The 19223-nt window shown below is 41.6% G+C and overlaps 2 protein-coding genes across 2 annotated transcripts; both read right to left on the bottom strand.

Annotated features, from left to right (window-relative positions):
- Positions 1-888: 888 nt before the first annotated feature.
- iffo1b (intermediate filament family orphan 1b) lies at positions 889-11285 on the bottom strand (the record flags this gene model as incomplete). Its single annotated transcript, XM_080039051.1, has 9 exons — positions 889-991; positions 1364-1494; positions 1937-2026; positions 2991-3117; positions 3207-3391; positions 3484-3624; positions 5907-6002; positions 6835-6895; positions 10309-11285. 9 exons carry the CDS (start codon positions 11283-11285, stop codon positions 889-891), a joined length of 1911 nt encoding a protein of 636 aa, XP_079895177.1.
- Positions 11286-12993: 1708 nt separating this feature from the next.
- opn9 (opsin 9) lies at positions 12994-18107 on the bottom strand (the record flags this gene model as incomplete). The annotated part of the gene is made up of 8 exons (XM_080039602.1): positions 12994-13247; positions 13363-13879; positions 13957-14037; positions 14813-14927; positions 15077-15215; positions 16733-16872; positions 17044-17194; positions 17987-18107. The coding sequence occupies 8 exons, from the start codon at positions 18105-18107 to the stop codon at positions 12994-12996; spliced, it is 1518 nt and encodes a 505-aa protein (XP_079895728.1).
- Between the last annotated feature and the right edge of the window lie 1116 nt (positions 18108-19223).

Raw genomic sequence — 19223 nt, 5'->3', positions numbered from 1 at the left:
CTTTACACTTACACAGTGGACAGAGGCCAATATACACACAGCTATTGTTTTAGATTTATTTTTTTAAATGTGCAAATGCTCTGATTTGTTTATGACTTAAGGATTGCTTTGCCTGTGGTTCAATCTGTAAGTGTACAGATACGAGGCATGCGCAGGTTCTGCAGCGGTTGGGCAGTTAAATGCTGAATCATGACATCATATTTTAAAAGACTCATGCTCATGAATATCAATGCCAAACCCATTATCCAATCAACTCAGTAATACACTTATCTACACTTACCCTGCTCCCTCTTTGTGTTTGTTTACTGGCAGAAGGTAAATCATAGGTCTGTACATTTGTGTGAAATGTACTTAATGAGGTCTGAGTGATCTTACAATAGGTTTTTTCTTAGTTCTTTGATGAGTTACATATGCAATTTTATATTTATTTATTGTTTTTGAAGTGAATGAATCATGCTACAGCCTATAGCATTGCACTGCCTCGACCACAAGACAAGGACACTGGCCCATTTTCTTACAATAAATCCAGTATCTACAACCGTCTGAATCTTCACAGTACAATCCATAATAAGAATCACTTTTCTTAACTGCTGCTGTCAAACACCAGACGACAAGGTTCCAGCTCCAAGAATAGTGGCATCTTTCACTGTAACTATGACAAACATCCAGCTCTCTGTCACTCGATCACAGTGTCAGTGCTCAATGTCACCTCAGACCAAAGCAGCTTTGCGTGGACAACGGGGAAGAATAAACATTGTGACTCAGTTAAATGAATAAGGTTCAAATGTAAACAGGTGTGTATTGCGTTGGCGTGGTGCTGTAGCTGGATGCAGTGGCGGTCACATGACCTCAGCCCCCATCGCTGCTGCTGCCGGGGGAGAGGAAGTGTCAAGACCGCCCAGTGCTGGAGGAAGACGAAGGTGGAGATGCTGAAGACCTCTCGTTCTCTCTCTGGTCGCCGATCTCAGCTGGCGCAGGTCCTACAGGGCTACTGTGAGGAAGAAAGTAAAGAATGTGTCACAGATTTTCCATGTGTTTATCTTCATTTGTGTTCTTTTAATGTGGTAGCTACTGGGAAGAGAAAAGTAATTTTTTTTAAGCTTTTGTTTTGTTTTTGCAGGTCCTAGAGTTTGCAGTGATTTTTCTAAGAGAGATTTGATAAACCTTTTATGGAGGTTTCATGAAAAAGAAAAAAGAAATTGGACAAAGCTGCATACAACATTACATTATGTTATAAATCAAATGTTTGCTACTTATAAATGCTATAGGAGTACTTAAAGTTAAATGTTATTCTAGAAAACTGAAGACGTACTAGGCAGATAGATAATGTCGACTGAAAGCCAGTGAGAGAGTGTGTTGTTACCTTTCTGCACTCTGTGTGATGAGCCTCCTGCAGGTCTCCATCTGAACATCAAGACCTCTCTTCATGGAGCACATCTCCATGTACTCATGCAGGTGTCGGTTCATGTCGCTCTTTGCTGTGGCCAGTTCCAGCTGGAGACGGAAAACATGTGGTCAGATATTTTCAAAATGTCAAATTTCGAATGCTGCAGATGTGTTTGCCAATAACAATTACACAACTATTAGGTGTTTTTTTTGACATGTCTATATCAAGCATAATTTCCAGAGATGTTTGATCACCATAACAATTAAAACAAATAATATATAAGGACATTAATTGTGGGGCTCTTGTGTGAGGAATTCATCAAAACAACATGATGCACCATCAGGGGATGGAGCGATCAGAGACAGTGTCACCTGAGTCATTATAGAAATTATTGCACTGCACCAAACTAAATTGCATGCAAGACATACGTATGAATATATAAGAAAGGCTATAGACCTGGACAAAAAAATATTTAAAAAAAAACAGAAACGAAAATGAACAGGGAAATTATTTAACAGACAAAAAAAAGATACGGAGCAAGTGTCTGACCTCAATCTGGTCAATTGTCTCTTGGTATTCCTTCTCTCGGGACTTGAAAAGACATTCAGTGTCATTAATCACCTTTTCCAGACAGTCCTCCTGCTGTGGAGAAAGAGAGAAGAGAGATTTGGTGTATGTCTGGTGACGCCGAAACGTGTCATGGAATGAAGCGACACAGTAAACAGAACATGTGTTTGTGTACTAATCATCTAAGTGAAGTTACACAATTAACCAAAGCACAGCTGCTTTTGTGTTCCCATCAGGTCAAATTTCACTGACTCACACTGTCCCTTTATACAGGACAACAGAGCATTTAAATACAACACAGCCTGGGGATGAAAACAAATACCCACATGCATTTCTCTGAAACAAACACGCTGGACACCAATTCAGGCCAGACACTGCATATGTCTGTGTGTGTGTGTGTGTGTGTGTGTGTGTGTGTGTGTGTGTGTGTGTGTGTGTGTGTGTGTGTGTGTGTGTGTGTGTGTGTGTGTGTGTGTGTGTGTGTATTTTCCTGCAGTAGAGCAGTGAAGGTCAGTGAGATTCAGCGGTGAGAGATCCGGCTGACTCATTGCCCGAGACAGAACTGCATCGATCAACATATAGTATCAACCTGCAGCTGGGTGAATGGTTTATAAAGGTGTAAAAAATAAATAAATAACTGTGCATAACTGTGCATTTCTATGATTGCCCTTGTTTTTTGCTTTTAATTGGCGTATACTGGCTAGAATTATAGTATTGATCAAGTATGAACACTGATTGACTTATTATTATTATTATTATTATTATTATTATTATTATTAGAACTTATTATTACAGACATGGTAAAAACCACAGAGCTGAATCAACCTCTCTCACACATTGTCAAAGTGTACTTTAAACATGCTTCACTAAGTTACTGCACAGTATGTTGCAGCCAAGGTTGTACTGGATTGCATTACGTTGTCTTGGTGATGCCTTTGTTTTGTCCATTCCCTAAATCTAACTCTAGGTCTGTTCCTTAAGAAACCAGAGCTGGGAGCTGAGCACAATGAAAGAAGTGGTTTGACCACAGCCATACCTCTCCTGGTGGGTGTGTGGGGTCAGGAGGCAGAGTGCATCCTGGGAAGTCCTCCCACAGAAGCAGCGTCTCTTCAGTCTCCTCCCAGGCCAAACTGTCGCAGTCGTCCTCAAACTCACACTCACGCCTGAAAATAAAAACATAAATACACTCTTTGAAACCTGATAAATGCGAGATTGAAGGACGCTAACATTAATCTCATCCTTTTTCACCCACAGATGGTTCAGCATCCTCTGCATCTCCTCGTTGATCTGATTGGCCGAAGAGCCGCAGTGTTCTTCCTCCTTGACCATGCCCCCGTCACTCTCAGAGGTGCTAACGGGTTCGTCACACTCGCTACCGTTGAAGGACAGTGGGGTTTGTTTACGGCGGCAATTTAATGATGGTTGGTTGTTCGGAACCTGAAAAGTTCAGACCAGGGCTATGAATATACAAGACATACATTCACAGCAAGTGACTCTGTGGACTTCATTAAGTGGTGGGGTCCTGGTACCTGGTACATCTGGATCACATCCTCACAGTTCCTCTGCTGAGCCACGTCACAGAGACGAGCGGTGATGTCGATCCTGCGGCAGATGTCCATGTCCACCTTCATGGCTTTCTCCTGGATCTTACTGTCCAACTCGGACAAGTTCTACAGAGAGGATGGAAGGAGACAGATAAAACAGAGTAAAGGGAATAAATCCCTCTATCTACTGTTTAGTCATGTTAATCCATCACTGCTGTCCGCTGTAAATGGATTAATCACTCATTCTTTATGGATCATTTATAAGCAATGGGGAACAACTTTAGGGTGTACTTCATTAGCATGACTGTGTGTTTCCTATTATACACATGTGTTTGTATTTGATAATGCCGCTCTAAGTATTAGTAATGCATGTAATGTTTAGGTTTAATAATTGATCAAGTCAGCAGGTGTTAAACTTAATAAGGTGTAAATAAATAAATGGACAATGGACCAGGTGCTTTGCCGTTCTAAGCATTGAGTTGCGGAAATGTGTTTCCTCCTGCAACCAACATGGCAACCCAAAGTTTGTGGCTTATTATCAGTTAGTAAATGGTCCATGGACACTGAAAAGGTGGTTTGTTTCTGATGTCACAATCAATCCATTAGTTAAAAATCTTTAAAAAGAGGTTTCTTGTTAAATTAAAATAATAATTTTACTTTAGTTATATATATATTGTCACAGTCCGTCCATTAAGAAGCAGAGAGCTATATGATAAATGAATGTTCACAGTTGTGAGTATGTATGATGACCTACAATCATATGAAAAAGTTTGGGAACCCCTCTCAGCCGGCATTATAATTGACTCTGCTTTCACAAAAAAAAGATAAAAGTGGTATGTCTTTAATTTACCAGGAACAGCTAAGTACTGGGATGATTTCCAAACAAAGATTTTTTGAAAAGCAGTATTTGGTTGTATGAAATAAAATAAAATGTGAAAAACTGGCTGTGCAAAAATATGGGTACCCTTGTGGTTTTGTTGATTTTAATGCCTGTAACAGCATGTAAAACTGATGACTTTAAACGCAAAGTTGGTTGGATTATGTTGTTAAGCCTTGAACCTCATAGAATTGTCTGTTTAATCATGAGAAAATGTATTTTAGGTGCCTAAATGCAAGTTGCACTTCTCTTTGACTCTCTGCTGAAGTGAAACCGAATGGGATCATCAAAACAGCTCCCAAAAGATCTTAAAAACAAAGATTATTCATTGTCATGGTTTAGGGGAAGGCTACAAGAAGCTTTCCCAAAGGTTTCAATTGTCAATTTCTACTGTAAGGAACGTTGTCAGGGAATGGAAGGACACAGGCACAGTTGCAGTTAAACCCAGGTCTAGCAGACCAAGAAAAGTACAAGAGCGGCATATGCGGCGGATTGTGAGAATGGTTGCACACAACCCAAAGATCACCTCCAAAGACCTGCAAGAACATCTGGCTGCAGATTGTGTATCTGTACATGGTTCTACAATTCAGTGCAATTTGCACCAAAACATCTGTATGGCCGGGTGATGAGAAGGAAGCCCTTTCTGCGGCCACGCCACAGATACAGTTGCATGGAGTATGCAAAAGCTCATTTAGACAAGCCAGCTTCATATTGGAAGAAAATGCTTTGGACTGATGAGACAAAAATTAAGTTATTTGGTCTTTATAAAAAGCAGATGTTTTGGTGCAAATTGCGCTTAATTGTTGAACGATGTACAGATGCACCATCTGCAGCCAGATGTTCTTGCAGGCCTTTGGAGGTGATCTGTGGGTTGTGTGCAACCATTCTCACAATCCTCCACCTATGCCGCTCCTGTTTTTTTCTTGATCTGCCATGCCTGGGTTTAACTGCCACTATGCCTGTGTCCTTCCATTTCCTGACAACGTTCCCTACAGTCGAAATTGACAATTGAAACCTTTGGGAAAGCTTCTTGTAGCCTTCCCCTAAACCATGACAATGAACAATCTTTGTTTTTCAGATCTTTTGGGAGCTGTTTTGATGATCCCATTCGGTTTCACTTCAGCAGAGAGTCAAAGAGAAGTGCAACTTGCATTTAGGTACCTAAAATACATTTTCTCATGATTAAACAGACAATTCTATGAGGTTCAAGGCTTAACAACATAATCCAACCAATTTTGCGTTTAAAGTCATCAGTTTTACATGCTGTTACAGGCATTAAAATCAACAAAACCACAAGGGTACCCATATTTTTGCACAGCCAGTTTTTCACATTTTATTTTATTTCATACAACCAAATACTGCTTTTCAAAAAATCTTTGTTTGGAAATCATCCCAGTACTTAGCTGTTCCTGGTAAATTAAAGACATACCACTTTTATCTTTTTTTCGTGAAAGCAGAGTCAATTATAATGCCGGCTGAGAGGGGTTCCCAAACTTTTTCATATGACTGTATATGAGTGGGCTGTGCTCACGTTGCTCATGAGGCCTTTGAAGAGAACCAGCTCTGCCTTCAGCTGCTGAACTCTGAGAGCCAGCTCGTCCTGACAGCCTTCACTCTCCTGCAGGTCCTGCACACAGAAAGGAAGAATGCACATGTAAATGTAAGCACCAAGTGCAGACATGCTCTGACAAACACAGTGGGCCCATCTGTTTTTACTGGATCGCAGGTTACATTGTAGGAGCAGAGTTCATCAACAAAATAAAAAGCCTATACGGGCAAAGTGCACAGAAGCATTGTAAATCCTCAAAGCATAATCTCCTCCAGGGAGCTAAAAATTTGTCTGATGGCATCATAATTCTCTTCTGCCTGTTGACTTATTCATATGTGCTTAGTGGCCAAGGCCTTTCTGCTTTGCTGCTTGTGGTCTCACTGTAATGTTTCAACTTAACTGGGTCAGGTAAAGATTACTGGCAATGGCACACAAGTATGCGTACATATCGCGCACACACACCTGCCTCTACCTAACCAGGCTGCACACACGCAGGAAATCAACACACCATTGAATCTTCAAAGGCCCAGCTGCAGGAAGTTTGAATATGCCGACAGCAACCTGATTGCAGGTGACAGATCAAAAATAACGCTATTTTTGATAATGATTTTCTATGACTTTTTAATGAGAATGGTCTGTGCACTTTAATATTTTGATGCCAGTGGTCAAAGAAAAACAGAAAAGCAATTACAAAGGCTTGGTACCAGTCAGGATGTCAGTGTAGTAGTGACGTTGTCTGCAAAAAGGTAACCATCAGTGACAGCTGAGGGAGAGCTAACCGCTAGCCACCAAAGCAGCTGCAGCAGACCCTCTCTGTATTGCTAAACTAAACTTACCAAAAAAAATCAATGTTAGCAGTTTACAAAGTACTACTCAACACACACACACACACAGGCTAACATATTGATACCTCATGTAGGTCCGCAATTTTCTGTTCCATGTCCATCCTCATAGTGTATTCCTCTTCCCATCTGAGAGACACACCGATATTAGAAGTGAAAAGTATTTTAGTCGGTTTCTTAATGCAAACAGAGAAGAAATAGATTAACAAAGAGCATACAGGCTACGGGTGTCATCCATCAAAAGCATCCCGATACATTACATCACCGGACGATACAGTACAGTACTGGCCAAGAAAGCAGACACAGGACTCGTTATCCAGCACATACTGTAGCCGGCCTATTGGATTTGTGAGGCCGATACTTATACCCATATTTGGGAGTTAAAAAAATACATCAGCTGATATACATGTTTCTTGACATAAACACATACCATACAAGATAATATATATGCAGACCCCTTTTATGATTTTTTTGTGACCAGGGTAGGCCTACATACTGACTGGAACTCTACGTAATAGTGACACTTTTTCAAAATAACTTCAAATCTATAGTTTCATTGCTGCATTTCAGATTTTTGCAAAGTATCGGCTGACTCACACATACATATACAGGTATATATCTACAATTAGCTAATATAAAGCATACTTCTATATCTAGCACTATTGCTGAAAATGTCATCTTCTTTAAAGATAAAATATTTCTATCTTGACACTTAACTAACTTAAAGGTTCCCAGTGAAATATTTGTCCTCCAGTTATGCTGTTTTTCAATGACTGGGTGCCAATTTTTCACGTACTATACATTTTCATGCCAATGGTTTGACGCTATTCCACTGATATACTGTAAGTTATGCAGCAATGCACCAGCAACGACAGTGACGACAACATGGATGTTAACAAAGCTGAATTTAAAATAAATTTGTATATATTGTGTATAAGTATACACAATGACTAACACTAAATATAACCATTATTTATTAACAATAAATCTCCAATGGGCTCCTTTACAATCATTGTATAAAACTGCAACTGAAAAACTGGATTTGCATTTTACATGCACATAAATATCAACTAAATTTCCATTTGACTGCTTGTGAATCCGGCAATAAAATGTCAATGTAGTTCAGTGAAAATTATTTTAGGATACAAATCTGGTTGCATGAAACAACAGGGTGTAAATGGAAAAACTGAGTCAGAGATTTTATTCACTCAATGACAAATCGCTTGCGTGACAAACTGTACGCTGCCATGGTGCTGCTTAGATGATTGGCCCATGAATCTGAACTCTAATTAATTTAAAAGCCTGAGCACAGATCTTGTATGTGATCTCAGATTCTGTGACACAGCACACGTGCTCATTGGAAACCACTCACTGCAGAGTCTGTAGCCTCTTATATAAATGCTGCTTTAAATGCAGAATGCTGCGGCACGTGGAGATCTACAGGGAATTCTTCATCTGAAGGAAACTGAGTCTGAGTCGAGTTGTTGTTGTTGCCACGGAGTGGCGCTTGTTTGATCAGTAAGGTTAGAGCGAACAGAGAGCAGAGAAGCGCTTCCTTCTGCAAGCCAATCCCCTGTCCAGCAGTTACAGCTTGCAGTGCATGCTGCATTGCAGATACGGCTAGGAGTGTGGAGAGGGGGATGCGCAGTATGAGGAAAGAGGGGCAGAGAGAGAGAGAGAGAGAGAGAGAGAGAGAGAGAGAGAGAGAGAGAGAGAGAGAGAGAGAGAGAGAGAGAGAGAAAGAGAGGTGTTGGGTGAGTGGGCTTTACGTGAGAAAGAGAACATGAAAGATTGGTGGGAATGAGGGGCAGGGACATGGTGGGGGGGGGGTGTCCTTGAATAAAAGATAAACAGTAAAATGGATAAAAGTGCTGGGGGGGAGGGGGTTTGAAAAATTGGGCGAATTGCATCAAAAGCTTTAAGATAAATTAATTCATAGGGGAATTTGGGTTCTTATTGATATGAAGATGACTAACAGGCAACGAAGGGCATTTCATAATTAAATTGGTACTGTTAAAAGTATTTGACAACATAACGGCCATGAATCTGCAGGAGTGAGTTTTAATTAGGGAAAAAGGCTTTAATGTTCCCCACAGTACTGAGGTAAACCGATGCTCAGACCCCTTACAGAGAGGCTGAACAGCCCTTGATCTGAGCACTGACACGGTCACTTTCCTTCACACAACTTGATTCTCAGGGAATGAAAGAAGAATGAAAAACTTTCTGACAAGAAATCTGTACATCAGCCACTCTAACGTCCCTATGTGTAGAGGCTCCCTTGTTAATAAAGAGCCCACTATACCGTGGTCAGGATCCCCTCAGAGAACATTGCATGGTTGTTAATATGGCCATAATATGAGGGAATTCAATGAAGAATGGGCTGGAACATGGGGGCTACTGTTATTCACTAATACATAATCTGTAATCTGAGGTGTGAGCTTTTTTCTCCAAGACTTTTAAATGGAAAATACGGCCTAGAAGAGAGTTCACACGTGATGTGAGAACATAGACAGCTGTCTAAGAGGATCCAGATTTGATGTGATAAAAACATTGTTGCAAACTGACGATGAATAAGTGATAAGTGAACATTTTGATCGAAATGTTACATGATGCTAAGGCAGCAACTAACAATTCCTATTTCCTTGATTCATCCATTTGACCTTCTGTCCACAGACTGTCAGAAAATAGTGTTAAATAGCTATGACATTTCCTAGAGCACAAGGTGACATCTTCAAAATGCTGATTTTTTTTTTTTTTAATTGTTTGTGACATGACATGACGGACAATAACAACAAAAAAATACTTTTTTGAGAGCCTAGAACCACAGACTGTTTGGCATTTTGGCTTACAAAATGACTCATATCTACTTAATGATTTATCCTTAGATGACTTAGATCCAATTTAAATTGTGAGCGTTACAGCTGTGAAATACTTAAGTCCACATGTGCCAGTAAAATCACTCTGGGTGCTGTTTAAGCTTAATAGGGTTGGTTTCATAGTCTTAAGTTAACTTAACTTAAGTTAACTTAACTTTATGTTTCACAACATAAACATCTGCAGGACAATCAACATGACTTTTGTTTTTGGATGTATTTTCCCTAATATTTCTTCAAATGAAGCCACCCATTGGTGAGTCAACACCTCGTGAGCTTTAAAGTGACAATAGTGCCACAGACTGGTCCTTTAACGTGCCTGCCAAGCTTTGACCTTCATTCTTGTTTATATATATATATATATATATATATATATATATATATAGCTTATGACACTTTCATTTTTGTATTTCTAGTAGCAGCACCTGCCTCTGTGGTCAGCCATGAAGTGGATGCAGGGTCAGGCTGGAGGTGATGGATGGAGAGGCTTTGTGCTGACTCAGCTTCTGTAGGAGACAGCTGGTCTGCAGCTGCTTTACAGCTCTATAGTCACTCCTCCAAAGTAGAGCATTACACATACAAAACTTAAGCTAAAGGACAACACCATGCTCTGCATAAATACTACTTTAGGCCTGAAACAAGTGTAATAAAAAGTTTCATTCCATTTACCTGCGTTTATACTCGTCTCTCTCCCTCTTCACTTTACCCAGGACGTTATACAGGGCTCTTATCTCAGGGGTGATGGTGTCAATCTGGACCCCGACTCCATCAGGCTGTGACCAGGACACTCCTGGGCTGGTAAGGCGCTCTGAACTGGGGCCAAACTTGCGGGCGTGGTTGTAGGACCAGATGGTGCCCGGGAGGAAGCGTGGAGGAGGGTTGGTGGAGCAGGTGTTGTTAAAGGTTTTAGAAAAAGAACCAGGGGAGTCCACGCAGGGAGAGGCCTGGCTGATGGTGATGGATGGGTTACAGCTGGCGTTTGTTTGGGTTGAAGTGGTGTTTTCAAAGCCTGTATTCGGGTAGTTTGCTGTGTGGGGTGGTGTGAACAGGGTGGTAGGCCTCCTGGCTGAGTTGTTGGTGTTGTGGAAGGGGAGGGAGCCAGGCCTGAGAGGTATGGTCCCGGCAAATCCGGTCTGCACACCTGTCTCCTGGGATGGCGCCCTGCCCTCACAGCATCCACCTTGACAGCCCTTGTTGGCATCCAACGCCTGTTGCAGCTGCTTCTCTAAAATCTTATTTCTGCGCTCCAATTCATGCACTTTGGCCAAAAAGCATCTGAACCTCAGGTTGAGAGTCTTGAGGACGCTGATGTTGGAGCCCAGGTCGTTTCTGAGAGCCATGGCTGCGGGGGGATGCGGCACTGCGGCGCGGTGCTGGAATTGGCTGTGGTTGTGGTGGAGGTAAGGTGAGATCTGAGAGGGTGCGGTGAAGTCAGGCCCACCTTGATCAGGCCCAGGGCCGGACTGATCAACCAGTAGGAAAGACGCCGGGTCCGGACCAAAGATGGATTCGGGCAGGAGGCCTGAGGGGGAGTCAGGGTGTCCGGAGGCTTGGCTTTGCTGCGGATGCTGTTGGAGATGCGTGTTGGCCCCCAACAAAGGATTCATGCTATGGTATGGAAACCTAAAGCGCTGCAGATCTGGCATGAACACGGACGGGAATGATCTTGCTACAACAGAATACAATGGCTGGATCAATTATAAGAAGATGAAAACACGTACCAGAGAGCCGTGCGCACAAAACGCTGGTAACTAACCTGATCGTATAACCGTCTCCAAATAAGAATCGTTATCCTTAAAGCTGAGAGGTCTTAGCGTCGGCAGATGATGGCTCCCTCACCCTGCGCAACAAAACATCCAAAAGCGACTCGACATGGGCTGCGAGCAAGGCTTCACACTGGGGCAACAATGGACCTGTGTCTCGGTAAGATGTCTTGCAAAAAAGTAAGTAAACGAAGAAAAAGACGCAGAGCTTGAATGAATAAAGAAAGCCAGTGTCACCTCGTCGCTGTAGTCCTGGCAACAATAAGGTGTGACCGCAGGCAGGATCAAGTGCTGCGGGATTGGAAGATCACGGCTACCGTAAATACTCGACTATAGGGGCGCTGGTCCATTAACTGTGTGATCGCAGGGGAATAGCTTTTAACACTTAACAAGAAATAATTCAGATTGTGACGAAATTTGGAACCAAACGTGAGATGAGATGAGATAAACCTTTATTGCCCCAAGGGCAATTTTTATTGCAATTGGGAACATTTAAAAAAACATATAAGCACAAACAGCACATATAAGCACAAATACATACAGACTCAGACAATGATAGACAAAATGACAGACTAAAAAAACGTGAGTGATAAACACAATCTCCAATACAATATTGTAATATCACGAAGTTTTTTAAACTGGACTGAATATAATAAAAGCTAGATTAATAACAATTCAGGCACCTGCCCAAGAATATAGACAGAGATCTCAGAAAGCCCCACTTTCAGCATGTAATTTGGTTTGTGGTATTTTGATTAGCCTACATGAAAACCACCATGTATTTAATTTGCATGACTCTAAAGCTAACTCACTCACACAATAATGGTATTTCTTTATCTTCTAAAGTTGAGGCAGAGTATTTTATCTGTGAAAAGAGTTATAAAATGAGTTGCCAGACTTTATTCAAGCATTGGAACAAAGTGGTCCTCCACTTTGGGGTTAATTGTAAACATGGCAAACCTGGGAACTACTGTACAACCAAAATCCATACCAAGCCAGTAATTATTATGATTTAAAGGTGCAGTGTGTAATATCAAGTAAGTTCTACAAAGTTCTAGAATGCAACACTCCCTGGGTAACCCCAACCCTTTAGAATAATAACAGAAGCTACAGTGGCCTTCAAGGACAAGAACAATTCAAAATTTCAAACAATGCACCTGATGACATTCCAACTATGACACTTTCAAGATGGCGGCACTAGGCCTTGGTCCAAAATATGCAGAAATATGGACATATATGAGACCCTTTCTAAGGGAAAAAATAATAATAAAAAAAAAAATCAGCTATTATGCACTAAATTAAATGTACTTATGGATATTATAATTACTTTCTACAAAATCTGCTAGGAAATAAAACCCAAAATTCTACACACTGCAGGTTTAAACATTTTTATATAAATAAAAATATTTATTTTTGTAAATTGCATTCATTATTAAAGCTGCTTGCGCTAAGAGTAGGCTACTCTATCTATCTATCTATCTATCTATCTATCTATCTATCTATCTATCTATCTATCTATCTATCTATCTATCTATCTATCTATCTATCTATCTATGTATCTATCTATCTATCCATCCATATATCTATCTATCTATATGACTGACTGACTGTGGGGTAGTTGGCTGTGGACTCTGATGCTGCAGTGTATCTCTGTCTCCAGGCCTTCAACATTCAAGGACTCTAACTCCAAAGTATCGTTTTCAGTCGAGGAGTCTGTTTCCCCTCCTCTAATGCTCTTTTGGTTCTTCTGTTCCTTCAGATTGCTGTTTTTACTTTCCACCAAGGGGGACCTAGGGATGCTCCTTTTGCTCTTCCAGCTCTGGCATTCGGAGAGGCTGATGCTTCCTTAAAAGGGGAGAGAAGAAAAATAAACTTTATAACGTGGCCCAGCTGTGTTTTTAGGAAAAACCTAAAAGACAAGAAACAGTTTAAGTTGGTTTGGTTCACTGGTGCTCCTTACTTTCACTCTCCTTTCTCCTCTGCGCTCTCCTTTTCTCCGCCTTGACTTTGCCAAACATCATCAGATAAACGTAATCCCTGAACTCTCGGTTCATTATCTGGTAGATAAAAGGGTTGATCATGCAGTGGGACTTGGCAAACATAGAAGGGATCAGCGTGAACACAGGTGGCAGACTGGAGAATGGCTGGGCGCTCCTGTTCGTCAGATCAGCAACCTCATCCAGGCTGGACTTGATGGATGCTGAAGTTATGTTGTTCATACCGCTCCACTTGTTCTCAGGATTGTCGTAGATCTGTCTGTAATATTCTGTAGCAGTCCAGTTGACCAATGACGGGATGTCTGGGATCTTGGGGGCATTTGAAGAGCAAGAGGTCATACCAGTGGACTGGCATTCCGCCACAGTTTGTAAAGTTCCTTGTGCCTCTTGTTCGTCTCTGGGAATAATTGCTGATATGAGGGACACAGCTGCATAGGGCATCCAGGAAACGATAAAAGTGGTGAACACCACAGCAGCTATCTGAAATGAACACGTGGTTTATTTTTGCTGCTGGATGTATGTCATGGCAAATACAGTATATCCCCACTAGAGTTTACCTTTGCAAGTCTCACGTCTTTGCTGCTGTGACTGACAAAGGAGGGCGCTATAGATGCCAGAGTGCGATTAGATCTGTAGACCTGACAAATACAAAAAATCTGTTAATTCACAATTCACAAGTGCTCGACTTACTTCCTTATTATGTAACATGTCATGATGTATATTAAAAACCCCATGTGACTAAATAGTTATTTCATTTATAGCATCCTTTAAATTATCCTGATGGTTTAAGCTTCTGGTCAGCCTGAGTGCGTAGGCTAATAGGAATGACTGGATGTGGGTACATTGCGTGACTCCTCACCCCTGATTGGCTTTTCTCTAATGACATCTTTGTTTGGAGGAGCAGCCGCAAACCCCCAATTTAGCCGTCAATGTGCAGGTTATTTTGCCGTGTGGCCAGTGTGTCTGGGTAATTGCGAGTTCATATGACCAATGTGACACATGTGTTTAAGGTGCTGTTTGTAATAAAGGTGCATTTTGGCATCTTCCTTTATTGCTGCAAAATAATGACTTTATTGCCAAACTCCTAGAGGCTGCTGTAACCAATTTTCCTATAGACTTTGGTTGTAACTTTGCTTTAGGTGTACATATTCCTAAAGAAGCTTGCAATTCACTGACAACAACTGACTCACAATGAATGTATGGCGAGTAGGACATTTACTAATTTGTCTTGTTTAGTTATCTCCACTCCTGGATGCATGAGGAGGTATGGGTATGTATTGATGCCTGCAACCATCACCAGGGGGTGCCACAGTAGTGTCTTTTAACGAATAACTAAAAGAAAAATAATAACAGGATAGAGACACATCCCCAACAGCCACCCTTTTTGTGTCATGAAGCTGCAGTTGTCCTCACCGTCAGCAAGATGATCAAGTACGAGAAGACGATGGTCAGCGTAGGAATTGCAAAACATAATGTCAGGATGAGGAAAATATAGATTCTGTCACTTAGAGACGACCTCATTCTCCACCTTGAAATAGAGATACAGTTATGGCTCTAATTTTTGTCTGCAAATACATGAAGAATACAAATCAGAGAATACACAGAACAGATTTCAGCTGATGATTGTGTATGTATAGGTATCAAGCAAGTGGCACTGTGAATTCATTCCGAGTTTACCAGTTGATGGTGCAGCTGGTCCCATAAGGTTCTGGTCCATAACTTCCAAAGCCAAAAGCCGGCAGCAAGGCCCAGAAGAATGTGTAAACCCACACCAGCGCTATGGACAAAGACAGATGGCGTTTCTCAATCCATTGACCTATAGAGGAAAGGACAATTCAAACAATTTATGCTGGGCTTACACTAGAGGACTTTTAAAAGACTTTGAAAAGACTGAAGACTGAAACCCTCTTACATCTAAAGACAATCAACTCACACCTGAAGACAACTAGTCATTAGTTTTCAGTCACAGGGTGAGATTTTGAAAAGACAGGGGTCTCATATTGCAAGACTACAACTAGATTCCTTTTGAGATTAATATTATTTCCGCAAACGCGATTGTGATTATTTAATTAAAAACAAGTTAATTAAATATTCCGAGCGGGGGACTTCCTTTAGTTATTTGACCAGCTTTATTTGCTGATCTCATCCCCCAATAACTTTAACTCCTAACCCTGTATTTGACGGTAGAGTGTTCAGGTTGCGCGGCTGTCAGCCTGGTTCTCCACCGAGGCTTCTGTGAAAAAGTATCCGAAATAAGTGCCTCACCAGGCGGACACAGGTCGCTGTTGTATTTCTCCCCTACTAGTTGAGGGGCCCATGATGATTTCTATCTTGTTACATTTTAACGAGTATCCTTATATCTAGGCTATTCCTTTTTGGACCCTGTTATTGACATGAGTGACTGAGCTCTTTGACTATGCAACATGACAAGTTACTTTCAGTATCTCTGGTTTAGGGCCCCCCTGTGCCCGGTGTGCCCGTGCAGTAATCCACCCCTGCCTCTCCAATATCAGCGCTGCCCAAATCATTGACTATTGTTGAATGCCTTCAGACACCCAGTGTTTTCTGCTATTGCCTCCAATGTCTAGCTGAGTGAAAATAGTAGCCAGCCGAGTTCCCGACCCTGCTATGCTCCCCCGGGAGATTTTTTTTAACTTTTTAAAGTGAAATGCATGAATCTGGTGCACTTTGAGAGGACAATTAAGAGGCTTAATCTGATGACCATCCTCTGGGATGGGCTTGGTGCTCTTTTTCTTTTATGGAACATATTCCTTTGTAATATAATGAATGCATTTAAATTATTTAAAAACTAAAAGGGCCATATTACATTATATTTTTAAAATGTGCCGAGGGCCAATCAATCAGTTTTGACACACCTGCACTAGTGGGTTAACAAAAAAAAAAAAAATTAAAAGTGCCATATTACATTATATCTTTAAAATCAGCCGTGGGCCGTAGTTTGGACACCCCTGCTGTAGATGTAAGAGGGTCCTCTTGTGTACGCCCAGCATTAATGACCTTAGTATGACATTTTAATCAGTGTGCTCATCATGTGTCGGAAAATATTGCCCCAAACCATGTGGGAATGTTTTCAACTATGCAATCACGGGTTGGCCTTTAAAAAATCAATAATTATTTAAATCAATACATTTATAAAAGAAAATGAGTGTCTTGTAAGGAAAATAATGAGCTTGTGTGTGAGAGCGTTTTGCGTAAACAAAAATAGCTTCAAAGAAATGTTCAGGAAGAGTCGGCTGGATTTATGGGTGCAGCCTTTTTTGTAATAATTTTTGTACAATTCAGGTCTGCATTAGAAGAAGATGTCAGACTTGCCGTATCTTAAGCAACAGATCTTCAGGCAACGGTCCACAGAGATGAGACAGGTGGTGAGCAGAGAGCCGATGCCAAACACAAAGCCCTGTATGCCGTACCAAAGGCAGCCCATCTCCCCAAACACCCAGGCATGACACAGGCTGACAGAGGGAGAGGGAGAGAGGGGCTTTAGTCCTCCATGCTTAATGGATCATCACCTTCTGTCCCTGACAAATGGCTGTTGGTCTACATTTCATTTTTCAGTATTATGTTCTGAGCAACCCGGCATTCACGCCTGGCTGCTCATTGGTCCATAGCAAAGTATTCTGTACCTGGAAATGATGAAAAATGGCGCTCCCAGGAGACTGAAGCCAAAATCGCAGAGAGCCAAGTTGATGGTCATGAGCTCTGGAGGTCTGAGCTTCTTTCTTTTCCTGTAGTAGACTAACAACACTATGCCGTTCCCCAGCACCGACATGACAGCTGGAGAAAGGGTAGCCATTAGAGTGGCAAGGGGAAGAATATGCAGCAGTTTATCACAGGTTGTTTGTCAAATTGGGTCTTTGCTCCCCAGAAAGAGCAGTTGTGCATGACTGCACGAGGTTAGCCCAGAAGGCTTTGGACTGGATCAATGCACTGTTGTTTTCCTTGTCACTCACTGCATTCCACACCGCATACTCTACTCATACTTTTTACTCTACTACATACTGCAACTATCCATAAAAAGTATGCTACCGTTGGGACATACTATTTTGTCATAACATTGCGTCGTGGGGGCGCACCCCTATGGCTAAGTCCTCGCAGCAGACAGCTCAGTCAGTTCTCTGCATGTCATTCTCCTCTCTGTCTCTCTGCACTATAAATAAAGCATTACAAATGCCAACAAAAAGAAAAGAAAATAACATTGCTCCTTGAAGTTTAAACTTTTTCTCATACATCCATTGCAGTGCTCTCGGCAGCTCAGTTGGTGTGACTTGTCTTCCGCTGCACCTTGAGGTTTGTGGGTTAGAACAGCCAAAAAAGCATGTTGGCACATTGCAAAATATAACCATATATAGTAGAACATCTCCCTGTTTTTATTTGTCATAGCATCATGTAACCTATTGGGACATCCTAAATCTATTTCTGTCTTACTGAATAGCATGGAAATATGGTTATTGGAACCAGGATTTGAATGCACCCTGTCTCCCTTTTCCTTGTCATATTTAATCCACCCATCTCCTCACAAAAGTGAAACCAAGATTGACATGATAACAAAAGTGTTCTTTTTCTCACCTGTCAAGGTAAGGAAGACAGCGACGGCCAGGTCTGCAGAGTAGGACAGCTGGGAGAGGAACAGCGGGTGGATGGACGAGGGGACAAACCAGAAGCCCCACTGTGAGCCGTTCTCTCCCATGGATGTACTACAATAATGGGCTGCTGCAGCAAACAACAGAAGACTTATAAAAAATAGTGGCTTTTCTGCTCTTAAAGAATAAAAGCAGTGCATTAGCTCCTTTTTATAAATCCAGCTTAAGAGAACCAAGAGCGAGCAACAGAAGATAATGAACGAGAGACAGCAGGACATCTTACAGGCCAGAGCTTTGAGTTTTAACGTATTATTTATGGTAATATTTATGATTTAAATACGTTTTTAATCACTGCTCATTGGCCCTGCACTGCAGTGAATGGAAAGATAAAAATATATACAGTATCTCACAAAAGTGAGTACACCCCTCACATTTCTTCAAATATTTCATTATATCTTTTCATGGGACAACACTGAATAAATGACACTTTGATACAATGTAAAGTAGCGTGTTTACAGCTTATATAACAGTGTAAATTTACTGTCCCCTCAAAATAACTCGACACACAGCCATTAATGTCTAAACTGCCGGTTACAAAAGTGAGTACACCCCTGAGTTAAAATGTCCAAATTGGGCCCAAAGTGTCAATATTTTGTGTGGCCACCATTATTTTCCAGCACTACCTTAACCCTCATGGGCATGGAGTTCACCAGAGCTTCACAGGTTGCCACTGGAATCCTCTTCCACTCATTCATGACAACATCATGGAGCTGGTGGATACTGGAGACCTTGCGCTCCTCCATCTCCTGTTTTAAGAAGCCCCAAAAATGCTCAATAGGGTTTAGGTCTGGGGACATGCTTGGCCAGTCCATAACCTTTACCCTCAGCTTCTTTAGCAAGCCAGTGGTCGTTCGGAGGGGTGTTTGGGGTCATTATCATGTTGCAGTACTGCCCTGCGGCTCAGTTTATGAAGGGAGGGGATCATGTTCTGCTTCAGTATGTCACAGTACATGTTAGCATTCAATGAACTGTAGTTCCCCACTGCTGGCAGCACTCATGCATGCAGCCCCAGACCATGACACTCCAACCACCATGCTTGACTATAGGCAATACACACTTGTCTTTGTACTCCTCACCTGGTTGCCACCACACACACTTGACACCATCTGAACCAAATAAGTTTATCTTGGTCTCATCAGACCACAGGACATGGTTGCAGTGAT

Source organism: Ammodytes marinus (genome assembly GCF_949987685.1).
Source record: "Ammodytes marinus genome assembly, chromosome: 13".
Taxonomy (NCBI): Eukaryota; Metazoa; Chordata; class Actinopteri; order Uranoscopiformes; family Ammodytidae; genus Ammodytes; species Ammodytes marinus.
This window is presented reverse-complemented; position numbering and strand designations above follow the sequence as displayed.